This window comes from Tinamus guttatus, unplaced genomic scaffold (genome assembly GCF_059628265.1).
Source record: "Tinamus guttatus ecotype Peru unplaced genomic scaffold, ASM5962826v1 Tinamus_guttatus_pri_ptg000332l, whole genome shotgun sequence".
Lineage (NCBI taxonomy): Eukaryota > Metazoa > Chordata > Aves > Tinamiformes > Tinamidae > Tinamus > Tinamus guttatus.
The window spans coordinates 333,568-347,039 of record NW_028288866.1 but is presented as its reverse complement, the minus strand read 5'-3'; the positions used below and the strand labels follow the sequence as shown (position 1 = coordinate 347,039).

At 49.7% G+C, this 13,472-nt stretch overlaps 1 protein-coding gene across 1 annotated transcript in view; it reads right to left on the bottom strand.

The window, feature by feature from the left end:
* Positions 1-1,841: 1,841 nt before the first annotated feature.
* Positions 1,842-13,472, bottom strand: part of LOC148593791 (coiled-coil domain-containing protein 81-like) — a 37,410-nt gene continuing 25,779 nt past the window's right edge. Inside the window, exon 8 of the mRNA XM_088529481.1 lies at positions 1,842-1,986. Coding sequence (XP_088385607.1) covers positions 1,842-1,986 — 145 coding nt within the window. The remainder of the gene's footprint in view (positions 1,987-13,472) is intronic.

Below are 13,472 nucleotides of genomic sequence, written 5' to 3'. Positions count from 1 at the left end.
AAATCCTTCAGGAATGTCTCAAATTGTACCAAGGGATGTGAAATACATTCAGTGGGGAACTGGAGAATTTCCTTCTACTCTCCTACACCAACAGGCCTCTGCACTGGGCACAGCTGTGCAGGAAGCCAGGGCTTTGGGGCTGTTTGGGGATTTGGTGTTTTGTGAGGGAACTAGGGCTTCAGGGCTACTTTCAAGTTAGGCATTTTTCAAAGCCAGGATCCAAGTCACGTAGGATGAAATAGCACGAAGCGTGGCTATTTGAATAGGTGCTTTGGTGAGCCTGAATACAGGTTTCTCCTGGGGGTTGCTCTTTTTGTCCAAGTCAGATATAGGACAATATGGGACAGGTCAGAGGTTTCCTTCTTTAGGCACCAGAGCATTTTGTAAGCAGCAGGAATCATATTTCTTAGTTGCTACATGTGATTACTAGGAAGAAGGTGCCACTTGGCTAGGAGCACAAGAGGGATCCTGAGCATTTTTCTGTCTAACTTTTAAGCAGGAGTAAATTTCTACGCCTACATTATTTTACATGAGGAATCAGATCCATCCATGATTCTTGGTTCTACCAATCTCTTTGCCGTAAGTATGAGTTAGTTCTATGGAAAGCTGAAATGGGCCACTGGGACTGATTTTGCACTTCTAGTGTAACCTTTGAAAACCTTTGTAACTCTGGCTGGATTAGACTGCTTTGTTTGCAGCACTTCTACCTTATAAGAAGAGCGGGGCTGCGGAAGGTCAGGTGAGATGTTCTGCTCATGGGGCACATGGCCTTGCATGTTGTTTCCTGTAAAACTAAAGTATAATAGAAATTTCCTTCACAACTGACCAATAAACTCCTGTAATGGAAGGAGGTTCCAGGAAGAACATAGAGTGTGATGGACCACAGTTCTTGCAAGGAAAGCTGAAGGGTGTGACGGGTGGCCCTTGTTTTAGATAAGCTGCAAGACCACTTGAGTGGAGCAGTTGACCATCTTGCAGCTGAGCGGGTCAACTGGTTGCACAAATGCCTTTGACCATATTAATCAAAAGAGAGTGAATGTCTCCCTGAGTGAGCCAGACCAGGGTGTGTTGGGTAGGGAGAGATTGGACGTGGCTAAGCTCAACACAAGATATAAAAAATGAAATGTAACAAAGAAATAAAAAGGGGTCTGGAGCTCTTTTCAATGTATTCCTTTCTGGCAGCTGGGAATGCTCAGTGTGGTGGCAATGAGCGTGTTGTAAAGACAGGTTAATGGGAATCCCATTTGTACTGTGACACAACTGAGTTCTCAGCCAGCTGTGGGGCTGTCCCTGGCCAGCTCCATCCTCCTGCAGGTCTCCCTATCCCAAGGGAGAGGAAAAGGCCAGGCTGGAGATGGGAAGTCATCTCTGCAGAACAATGGCAAGACCAGCTTGTCCCCTCACACCCAGCTCAGCCATGTCTACAACATCAGTCAGGGCAGGAGCAAGGACAGGGCAGAAGCTCCCTGACAAGGGGCAGGAGGCCCCATAATGAGGTCTCCCTTGCTCTTGTGCCCAGCAGATCTCCTCCCTGCCTGCCTGCAGTCCTTCTATGCCCACCCTGGTGCCCAGCACATCCTGAGAGCCCTGGGCCTGCAGCCCCTCCAGCAACTTCTGCTTGTCATGGTGGGAAACTGACTCAGTTGGAATTAAACATGCCTAGGAGTCAGATTCATGTGATAGACTGTTGAGGTCAAATAGCATGAACCAGAAAATTTATTTTCTTTTACAACAATGTAACACAACAAAAGTAAGAAATAAATAAAAAAACAACACATATCCTTGATACCAAGACCCCCAGTACAGATATTGCTGACATTATAACAATTGGATGAGTTTCCTCAGGGCATCTTGTGCTCCTTATTCCTCATGATGTACATGAGGGGGTTCACTGCTGGAGGCACCACTGAGTACAGGAGAGCCACCACCAAATCCAGAGCTAGGGAAGACATGGAGGGGGGATTCAGGTAGGCAAATATTGCAATGCTGACAAAGAAGGAGACCACGTCCAGGTGCGGGAGGCACATGGAGGCCAGCCTTTGCGCTGGCCCTCCTCAGAGGGGATCCTCAGCACAGCAGTGAAGTTCTGCACGTAGGACAGCACAATGAAAAGGAAACACCCAAAGACTAAACAGACACTAACCACAAGAAACCCAACTTTCCTGAGGTAGGAATGTGATCAGGAGAGCTTGAGGATCTGGGGGATCTCACAGAACTACTCCACCACATTGCCTTGGCGGAGGGGTAGGGAATATGTGTTCCCAGTGTGCAGGAGAGCATTGAGAAAGCCACTGGCCCAGGCATCTGCTGCCATGGTGCTTTTACCTGCCTCTCCATCACCAGCCCCCAGTCCCACATCCGTGGCTGCTGAATTGGTTCCCACTTCTTGCCATGACCCCAGTGCCCACTCTCCTGCTTCTGTGTGGAGCTGCTGGGATGGGAACTATTCACTAGCTATGTCCTAGTGGTCACCTCCACCTGCCTCCCGTCTTCCCTCCTGTTGAGCTCTCACCTCCCAGGGTCTAGTGTCCCTGATGTGTCTGATGTACCTGTCTGCCTGTCCAGGGCAGTCCTGCTGCTGCAGCTAAGATAGCCTCCCTGCCACCATCCAGTCCTTTCATCTTTACACATTACACCCACATGTCTCACAGGGCTGTCGTCTCTCTCGAGAGGAGAGAGATCCTGAGATGCACTCGTTGTGTCTGAGGACTTCACAACTCCTACGGCTGGCTAGTCAGTAACACTTGTTGTAACAGCAGTGACAGAAAGATGTCATTTCAGGTGGGCAAGCTAGGCTCTCTGATGATGTGGCTGGGCTCTTCCCATATGAGAGGTTACATTTCCAGAGGAAATCCTGTCAGGGGACAAGTCTGCAATGTCAGAAGAGGAGCACTGAGTGCAGAGAGGGGGCTGGAGATTCAGGGAAAAAAGCCTCCCACCATGGAGATGCTGGGGATTGAACCCAGGACCTCCTGTATGCAGCCACCCTTCCACTGAGCTACATCCCCTTGCAAAATCCTAGGACATATCCCTACCATATCCTTGAGGTGAGGTACTGTCGCAGTTGCTGCGCTCCTCTATGCTGGCTGTGCTGCAGGTCTTCTCCTGCGCTTCCTCGCGCTGCAGCTTCTGACCTCGGCCAGAACCTCCAGTGCCACGTCCACCAGCTCTGCCTCGGTCATGCAGTAGATGGTTGCTGCCCTGGCCAGCCCCTGCCTCTGGCCAGCCGCTGCCTCTGGCCAGCCGCTGCCCCTGGCCAGCCGCTGCCCCTGGCGCTGGTACCGCCGGGCTGCCGTGGGGGGAGGCCCGGCCGCCACCGCCAGCTGCCTGCCGCCATCTTATGTACCCGCCCCGAGAGAGGGGGCGGTCTGCGTAGGGCTCCGGGCATGCGCTCCGCCCCGCAGAGGTCATGGCCGCCTCCGGGGGCGCCAGTCCCCGAGCCCACCGGCAGACCCGCCGCAATCCCCGACAAGGTACCCATAACTCTGATTGAGCCCCAAGGTGTGTGATGAAGGGGCCACAGGAACAGTTAGAGCTGATTGTGGGCTCACCCAGGCACCAGGCCTTCCCCTGCACCGCTCTGCCCACCAGCATCTGGAGATGGGCAAAGGGCAGCATCCCCTTTCCTGGGGCTGGGGATGTGGCTGGCCTCAGGGACTGTCCTGAAAGCAGAGCTGCCCCAGAACAGCCACAGGTGGGAGCACAGTGGAGCAACAGGTATTACAATTGGAAAGGGAAGCATGATCAGCTGCAAAGGAATCCCAAATCCTCTTCCAAAGCATCTTGTGGCTGTATCTTCACCAGCCCCTTGATGTGTTGAGAACCTCCCTGCACCTCCCCTGCTCACAGGGGCTGCTCTTTTCCACTGTCAGGATTTGTGCAGATAGCTCTGCCAGAGACCCTCGTAGCAGGATCAGCCCTTCATCTACACTGAGAACAATCTGAGGGGAGAGGACAGTGCTCTCAGTCCAGTCTATGATCAATCCTTAGCCTGATTTGTTGGCTGGAGAGAGGCTGAGACTGGAGACAGAGCGGGATGTATTGCCTCGTGGTTGTATCTGAACTCCTGATGGTGGATCAGAGTCCAGCAGTAGCAACAGTTGGCATAAGAGGCATGAGGACCCTAGCAGCCTGTGGTGTTGCATGAGTAGGGCTTTTCCCACTGTGCAAAGATGTAGGGCTGCAAGTTGCTGCAACTGGGCTGGCCGGGACAATCTGGTAGGTGAGTAAGTAGGGATAAGGCAAGTGCACAGAACCAAGACATTTGTGCTGTGAGCTATGACAGAGGGAGTATTCAATGTCCAGGAAATTACCAGCACAGATGTTAATTCAGGAAGTTTTGTCTTAATATAAGGCAAGATTTCTTGACCGTGAGGGTAACAGAGCATTAGAACAGGTTGCCTAGAGAGGTTATGGAGATATTCTTGGATATCCTTGGAGACATTCCAAGCTATGTGGACAGAGTCTTGGGCACGGTGCTTTAGGTGATCCTGTTCAAGCAAGAGTTTGGCCTAAATGATCTCCAGAGGACTCTTCAAACCTCAACTGTTCTGTGATGCTGTGCAAGGCAAAGGAAGGTAAATTTGGAGAGCAAAAACTGAGAGCCAGCCACTCATCTGGAGCTGCTGTGAAGTGAGTTCTGCAGACAGCTCTTACCCTCTCTGCTGGACCCCAGGAAACCACTGCATTTCTTGCCTGTCTTGTGCCCTTTCAGCAAGAAGTGGATGCGGGTCCCAGAGAGATGCTGCTATGCTGGTTTTCTCCCTCTTGATACCCAGAGAAGAGCACATGGGTGCTTCATAATGTTTGCCACTGGCAAGGCCTGGGACAAAACTGGGACCTTACCACTGCCCAGACCTTTTGGAAAGCTTTTATGATACTCCCAGCCACTGTCTTGAACCACCCCCCTCATGCTCATGGGATCAAACTCTCTCCTCTTGACCAAATGCCTCCTGCAGCCAGCACATCCCAAGGCCATGACAAAAAGCCAGTCCACAGGTCACAGTCTACATCACTGGTGCCTACCGTCAGACATGGGCATGGCTCTGGCTGACAGGAAGACTGTCACTCTCTGACATAGCTCAGGCTGGGAGTGTAGACCCCGGGCTGAGATGGAGTGGAGTCTTGAGGCCATGGCAGTGGATGGGTGGAAGCCCCAGGTGGGGCTCATCAGGGACTTTGAGGCCTCTTAATGCTGCCAGGGCCCTGACAACTCTGAGGTCATGTTTATCACAGCAGCTTCATAGGCCAACAGCAATCAGGCAAGTGGGCAGGCAGGCGCTGTGATGTCATCAAGGGTATCAGGACATTCCCCCATCTGAGGTGACAGACTTGGAAGAGAAAAGAGGGAGAGAAGGAAAAGAGGACATGCTGCTGCTTTGCCTGGGAGCTCACTCCTCTCTCAGCAGTGTGAGAAGCTAGCGGCAGGAGGGCAGGTGGGCAGCTGTTGTGAGGTAATCCAGGGCACCCAAGAGCCTGCCCACTTGGATCGAATACCCTGACTGCATCCTCCTCCACTGCTGCTTGCTCTTCTCCTCCTTGAACCCTCTCCTTAAGCACAGAGGCCCAGAGACCTTACTCTGAAGACTGAGGCAAAGACAGCACACAGGAGCTCAGCCTTACCTGCTTTGCTACCATTAACTCAGCCACGCCATTCAGCAAGGTACCTGTATTTTACAGTTCATCTGACTCATTCAGTTGAGGAAGCGCTTGTTGTCCTTGACCTCCCTTGCAAGTCTCAAATCCATTTGAGTATTGCTCTTCCAGACATCATCCCTGCATGCCCAGAGTTCTTGCATTTCTCCATTGTTGCCAGTCTCTGCTTTCACCTCATTTTTGCTCCCATTTTTTGCACTCCAGATGGACACCATGAGCTCCTGTCTCAGCCAAGGCATCTTCACTGAGGTGCCTCAAAGTAACCTCAAAGGGCTAGCAGCTGCCTATTCTGCTGTGAGGCAGAAGTAACCTCACAACCAGATAAAGTAGCCATGCATCTATCACAGGCCTATCATGCACTTATGGAATAGTGACCCAATACCACAAATACCAACCACATGACCAAAACTGACCTATCATGCCCTAGGTAGGCAAAAGGGACCTCACCATGGGAAACAGCAGCCATGGTCCTGGCACTGGCCTAGAAGGCCCTAACTACCCATGTCTAAGAGGGATCAGAATGGATTAGGGTCTGAGATGGGAAGATGCAGTGAAGGTCCAAATTTGACAGAAAGCCTTTAAGGAGGGAGAGGATAACTTTCCCCATGGCAGTCAGTAGAATTCCAAAGACTCAGGAAGTAGCAAGGCTTTCCAAAGCTGCAAGCTTGGGCTTCATCTGACCAAAAACAGTAAAACTGCAAGCTTCCTTATCTTGCCACATGATACTCCAAAGAGGGAACATGGTCACCAGCAGTCCTCACATAAGTGTCCCAGAAGGACACAGGGATGGGAGACTGGGCTCTGGGAGTGGGCAGTGCGGACGTTGCAAGGCTTTGATGCAGCCTGGCCCCATGTTCTGGAGCAATGCAACCCCCCTGGTTCTGGCTGATGCCCTGCCAGAGGTGGGCTCTCCCGCACTAGACTCACACAGATCCTAGCTGCCCCTTCACCCGTGGGGTCATGTGTAGTGTGGGGGAAGGCAGCCCGGCATACTGTGCTGGTGCCGGCACTGGCGCTGGTGGGGGACCCTGAGGATGGCCAGGCCTCCAGAGCCTGCAGGCAGCATCCTGCTGTCCCAGGGCAAGGCTGTGTTCTTTGACCCTTTCTGTCCCAGACCCCTGCACATGGCAGCTCCTGGACTTGGTAGCCTTTCCATTGCACCTGGCAGGGCACAGGCTCAGCAAGACAGGGGCTGCTCCCTGTGGAACTGGGCTATGCCCCTGGTGGTTCTTACAGAGAGCTGAGGAGTTCCACAGGGGCATGGGGCAGTGAGGAGGAGACCAGCTCTGGGTCTGCCAACTTTGGGGAGCAGTAGTGTGGAGTTGTGAGGGGTGCTGGGGACCACAGCTCAGAGAAAAATTCTTGGGATTAGCCAGGATTTGTGCAGTGGGAATGGTGTCCCCCACCTGTTTCAAAGATACTCTCACAAGCCTACTTTCTTTTGAGTGTAGATGTTTAAGTTCAAATGGCCTGTGGCCGTCTCAAGATGTCATCTCTGAGCCCAAAACATGGACTGCTTAGCTAGAGGGACAAGAGGATCCATAGGGATTTTTTTTTTTTTTTGCATGGAGCCTCCTTCTCTGGAGGTCTTCAAACCCGCTTGGACACAGTCCTGTGCCACGTGCTCTAGGTGACCCTGCATGTGCAGGGGGTTGGACTAGATGATCTCTAGAGGTCCCTTCCAACCTTAAGCATTCTTTAATTCTATGATTCCATTATATTTTCAATTCCATTTAAAATGGGGGATGTGGAACATTCTTCTGAAAATGTAGTGTGAATAAAATTAAAACAAAAATGAAGATGCAAATAAAAAATTCTGAAGTCTGTGGGCCTTATACCTTAGGCTATCACTAAAACACCTTTGCGGCTGCTCCCATGAGCTGCATTAAACTTCTCATCAGCTTCTAGCATGTCACCTTACTACTCACTCAGTGGAGCAAGATTACTGTATTTTTTGATACCTTGCAATATAGACAGTGGGGTTTTCAAATGTACACTGTTTTTGCCTGTTCAAGTGATTTAATCTTTGCAATCAGTTGATGCAATCCGAAATGTGATGTGAGCGGATTCTCTTCATGTCACATTCCCCACCAAAATGAGGCTCAACTACTTGTAGCTCACTGAATTATCCTGTTGGCCTTTTTAGAAGATGGATGTTACAATTGCCTTTTTTCAGTCACTGGGATCTTGCACAGCCTCCACAACCTTTCAAAGATTTAATTCCCTTAACAACCCCTTTCATTGTCAATCCTAGAGGAGCACTGTCCTATCTAACACCATGCCTTTGTTGCCAGACAATATTTCTAAATTCCTGCTGTGTCCTCTCCCTCCTTCCCCGCTTCCATACGCTGCCTTATTACTCTGGAGCTCAGGTGTGAGTCCCTCTTCAGCCAAGCTGAAAAATGTGTATCAGGATGGACCATTCTTGTCGGTTGCTGTCCTTAAAAGATGTGCTTTCCTGGTCTCCTATATCCTTCTGAGCTGCTTCTCATGGACTTCCCCACCAGTTCACTGAAGAAACCAAAGTCTGTTCCTCTGTAGTCCAATATCTGTACTCTGCTATGGCTTTCCTCAGTCCCTTCAGGACTGACATAAGAGTTACGATGGTTTCTTCCCTCCCACTTCTTCCTCCTGAGTTCACCTTTTATAATTTCTTTACATTCAGGTGGAGCTTGAGTGACTGTAGGCTTACTTAATATTATTATTGATTGGTGAAAAAGTTTCTCGCCTTCATTTAAAGGTACAATCAATCGAAAATCTAGAGTACATGCTCAGTGAGGAGTGCTTGTACCTCAGAGGCGGGTAACTTTTGGGATGGAGGTGTTTTTTGACATTCTAATGAGCAAAGTTCAAGCAAAGTTCATCCAAAAGGAGTGATCTGCCACCTGACTCAGCACCGGACATGTTATCATATATCTCCCATTGGACAGCTACTGTGTGGCTTATCAGCAGCCCAGCACAGGGAGTACAATAGAGTTTGGCCGCGGTGTCTTCACTCCGCTCCAGCCTCTGTTACTCCCCTTTGCAGCTGCAAGGAGGACAGATTGTGCTGCCTAGGGAACCGTGGAGAAGCAGAGTCCATGTGTACCAACCATCCTGGAAGTGGCAACTGTGTATCACCCCAAGCAAGCTTCTGTAATGCCAAAGCTTCTGTTAGGCCCTAGTTTTTCTCTAAGTTTCCCGTGTTTCAGGCCATTCTTCCACAGTGAGAACTGGCTGGGTGGCAGAGCTCAGAGGGTCGTAATAAATGGGGCCAAGTCTAGCTGGAGGTCTGTGGCCAGTGGTGTCCCCCAGGGATCAGTATTGGACCCAGTGCTGTTCAACTTGTTCATCAATGACTTGATGAGGGGTCAGAGTGCAGATGATACCAATCTGGGTGGAGTGGCTGACATTCCAGAGGGCTGTGCTGTCATTCAGAGAGACCTAGACAGGTTAGAGCTGGGCAGAGAGGAACCTCATGAGGTTCAACAAGGAGAAGTGCAGGGTCCTGCACAAGGGGAGGAATAGTCCTGGACACCAGTACAGATTAGGGGTTGACCTGCTGGAAAACAGCTCCGTGGAGAGGGATTTCGGAGTCCTGGTTGATAACAAGTTAACCATGAGCCAGCAGTGTGACCCTGCAGCCAAGAAGGCCAACGGGATTCTGGCTTGCATGAGGAGGAGTGTTGCCAGCAGGTCAAGGGAAGTGATCCTGCCCCTCTACTCAGCTCTGGTGAGGCCACACTTGGAGTATTGGGTGCAGTTCTGGGCTCCCCAGCACAAGAGGGACGTGGAACTTCTAGAAAGGGTCCAGCATAGCGTGACTAAGATGTTTAAGGGACTGGAGCATTTATCGTATGGGGAAAGACTAAACGAGCTAGGCCTGTTTAGCCTGGAGAAGGGAAGATTGAGGTGGGGATCTGATCAATCTTTATAAATACTTGAGGGGAGAATGTAAAGAGGATAGGGCCAATCTCTTCTCAGCTGTGGCCAGTGACAGGACAAGGGGTAATGGGTATAAATTAAAACACAGCAAGTTTTATTTTTGGAGATCTTCTTCTCTGGAGATCTTCAAAACCCGCTTGGATGCAGTCCTGTGCCACGTGCTCTAGGTGACCCTGCGTGTGCAGGGGGGTTGGACTAGACGACTTCTAGAGGTCCCTTCCAACCTTAAGCATTCTATGATTCTAAGTTCCATCTCCATATGAGGAGGAACTTCTTTACTGTGAGAGTAACAGAGCCCTGGAACAGGCTGCCCAGAGACGTTGTGGAGTCTCCTTCTCTGGAGAGCTTCAAAACCCACCTGGATGCAACTCTGTGCTATAGGTATCCCTGCTTGAGCAGGGGGGTTGGACTAGGTGATCTCTAGAGGTCCCTTCCAACCTCAACCCTTCTGTGATTCTTTATGGGCCAGTACCACCTAATCATCATACTCAAGGATCAATCTGGGTGACTCTGTTGCTTTACAAGGGAAAAGGAACATGGGATGTGGTAGACAGTAAAGGGAGTAAGTTAACCATAACTGAGGCTTGGATTTTGTCCAAGACCTAAATATTTCATCTTGTAGGAAAATGTGCCTTGTAACTGTGGGAACATAGATTTAACAGGTTCTGCCTTTTCATGTTGTCCATGGACCAACTCAGGCATTGAAAATAAGTCAAGACCCATCTTTAGAACTACGGTCATAGGAGGAATGCCATCTATTATAGCATGAGACTAGCAATGACTGAGAACAGGCAATAATGTTACACTAATCTATGGTTCATCTAATTTGAACTATTTATAATAACACTGGATGGGAAGTCTGTCATGGTTTTAACAGTAAAGTAAAATGGGTACTACAAACATGTAAGGCCAATCATATATTAGTGGCCCACAAGAAGTACACCTTAAGTGTAAACAATGAGAAAAACAATAATAAATATCAACTTTCTTAAACAAAATATGAAGGTTACTCAACATCTGTCTGAAACTGGAAAAGGCTTAGAAGAAAGAGAAGTAAAAATGACATAATAACAAACTGATTTGATTAGCAAAAGTAGAATCTACAGAACATCATTGGTATAACATCTTTTTGGTCACCAAAAGTCATGAATGTGCTGCAACTAATGTTACACTCTATGCTTGTACTGGTAATAGCCACTGTATTGTTATTTTTTGTAAGCTAGATATTGATTTGCTATGTTAAAAATATGATTTGATACATATGAATGAAATATTAGCTCAAGAGAGAACCTAGTTAGAGGGTACTGGGCTCAGACAACCACTTCTCCCAGATGTGTATAGTAGAATGAGTGATATTTCAAGGGCTTGGAACTTATGGCAAAAAAAAAACAAGCCACAACATTGCTTTGGGATCCTGAAAATACTTGCCTGATGCTCAAGCACATTCCTGTAAGTCAGCCAGAAATCCTTGTAGGACCATAGTTGAGGATCGGCTTGCAGAATAGGAGGATACTCTGTGAGGATACTCTGGTATCAAACAGAGTATCAACAAAATCATTCCTTTATCACAGCTATGGTCCCAAAATCAGCAATCATCATCACTACTGCTTTTTCTCCCTTTTGTATTAGATGCACAAAATCTTCTTACAACATAACCGATATCCTTCACTGCACCTCTTATAGAGCACAGGGAATATTTGCTGTCACTATGCTGTCGAAGTCAAATAGAGAGTAGTGGGGGTGAACAATAAGAACAAATGCAAACTCTAAGTCAGCACAAACTGGCATTTCAGAAGGTAAATCTCAAGAGTTCAAAACTGCTTGTGTGCCCCAGTCCAGCTTTTAGCCCGAGACGTGTTTCGTGCTGATCCTGCAGCCACCCCTCACCGGCATTGGTCTCCCTGCAGACAAAACACAAACCAACCTTACTCCATGCAGAGGGGCTGTGTGGTACTGTGCTGCTCACAGCTCCCACTTGCCCACAGCACACTTCCCCTGGGGATCCTATCTCTAGGCGGTATTCTTAGGGTCTGCAATTGACTCCAGAAGGACACAGCTCTCCCACAACTGCTGTGCCTCAAGAGGAAGAGCCTGGGTCTGGCTACTGCCAGGAGGTGCCTCCACACCTCCTACTCACTGTGGTGCCACATAGCCAGGCCAAGCCCAGAGGGGCTCCAGGCAGAGCAGGGCTCTCAGCAGGGCACAGGGCAGCTGGATCCTTCCTGCACCTAGCATGCAGCACCCACATCATTGCTGCGCCTGTTCCTTCCCCTTGCAGTGGAGCCAGGGCAGAGACACAGCCACCGCCACCAGCACAGATTCATGGGATCATCAGGAAAAGTGATGGGGGGGACTGGGGACTCCCATGAGCCAGAGGCGGACCAGGCCAGGCTGGTCTTTCCCCTGATACTGCTCGCACACAGCTGGGAAGCACCTCACTGTGCCCCGCGTGTGGTCTGGGGAGTCACATTGGCAGTAGATTTGCCCTGTGCTGGGAGGTAACACCCTCGTCTGAGCAATGTTGCAGTGACAAGCAGCAATTCTCTGTTGGATGAGGTATTTTCTGCTCTAACCCAGTGTTGCAGTGTGGAGAAATACAGGCCTGGGTAAATAGCAGAGGCCTGAACAAGTGGGCACTGGCATGGGAGGGGGAAAGATAGGTAACTGGCTAGACACTGGAGACCCATGGTGAGAAACACCTCACCAATGGTCAGTGAAAGAAAAGCCGACCTGGAGATGGACAGAATGGGTTTTCCAGAAGCAAAGAGGTGACACAGAGGCAGGTCTGTGGTAACAAAGCAGATATGATGTGGCCTGGGCAGTCAGGCTCTGGGTTGCAGTCCACATCAGTGGGGCCCATGGCAGAGCTAGAGACCTGCACTCCTCCCACATTGCTTAGGCAGTGGCTGAGCCAAAACAGGGTCTGCGCCGGTGGGCAGGGGTGAATGCAGGCCCTGAGGGAGGCTGGTCAGAGTCACTAAGATCTATTAGTGCTCTTAGGGCCCGCAGAGATTGCCAGGTTCTCCTTAGCACCACATAGACCATTAGTTCTCAGCCAGAATTTGTTGCCATGGCCCCTCATTGCCCCAACTTTCTTGTTTTTGAGCTTTCCTTTCTTGACCTTGGGACTCTCATTATTTCCCTCATACCCCACCCAGGAAGGGTTCACACCGTTTGGAGGATTCAGTTTAATTCAGGAGAACAAAGCTTCTTGTGTGAAGGCATCAGTCTGTCTTCTTCTTCCTGTGTCTCCGAACATTGCCCTGTTTCCCAGAGCTAAGGAGTGAGAAGGGAAGAGGCTGTGTTATGCGCAGGATGAATGGCAGAGAAGTACTGCAGAATATGTCAAGCCATGTATGTTTGGACATACTTGCGTGAGCAGAGGAGTTGGACTAGATGACCTCTAGAGGTCCCTTCCAACTTTAAGCATTCTATGATTCTATTATTCTATTCTATGATTTCTGATGATGTTTCCATGCTCACCATAATGTTACGCAGGCCTCTGTATCCAAAAAGGATCCCCTTTGCAGTGCATCAGCCTGGGGCCAAAACTAGGGGTGATCCTGTCTCTAATCTCCAGCCTTCATAGAGAGGTTTGAAAAGGTGCAGACAAAACCCAAAGGAGTCCCTTTGTGCTCGGACATTCAGGATTTCAAAGTCCCACAGCTGAAGCCTGTTCTGAGCACACAAGAGCTATCCCTTGGGTGGAAGGGAAGTCTGATTCAACGCCAGCATTGTGTTCCTCATGGTGAAATGTGACTGTAGCAGCACTGACATCTCTCTCTCTCTATGATGCAGTCCCCTCCTGCTTCTCCTCCCCTCTCCTTCCCCAGCATCTCCACTCTGGTCCCATTTGCTGCCAAAGCACCCCATCTCCAAAGAAGTGCTGGGCA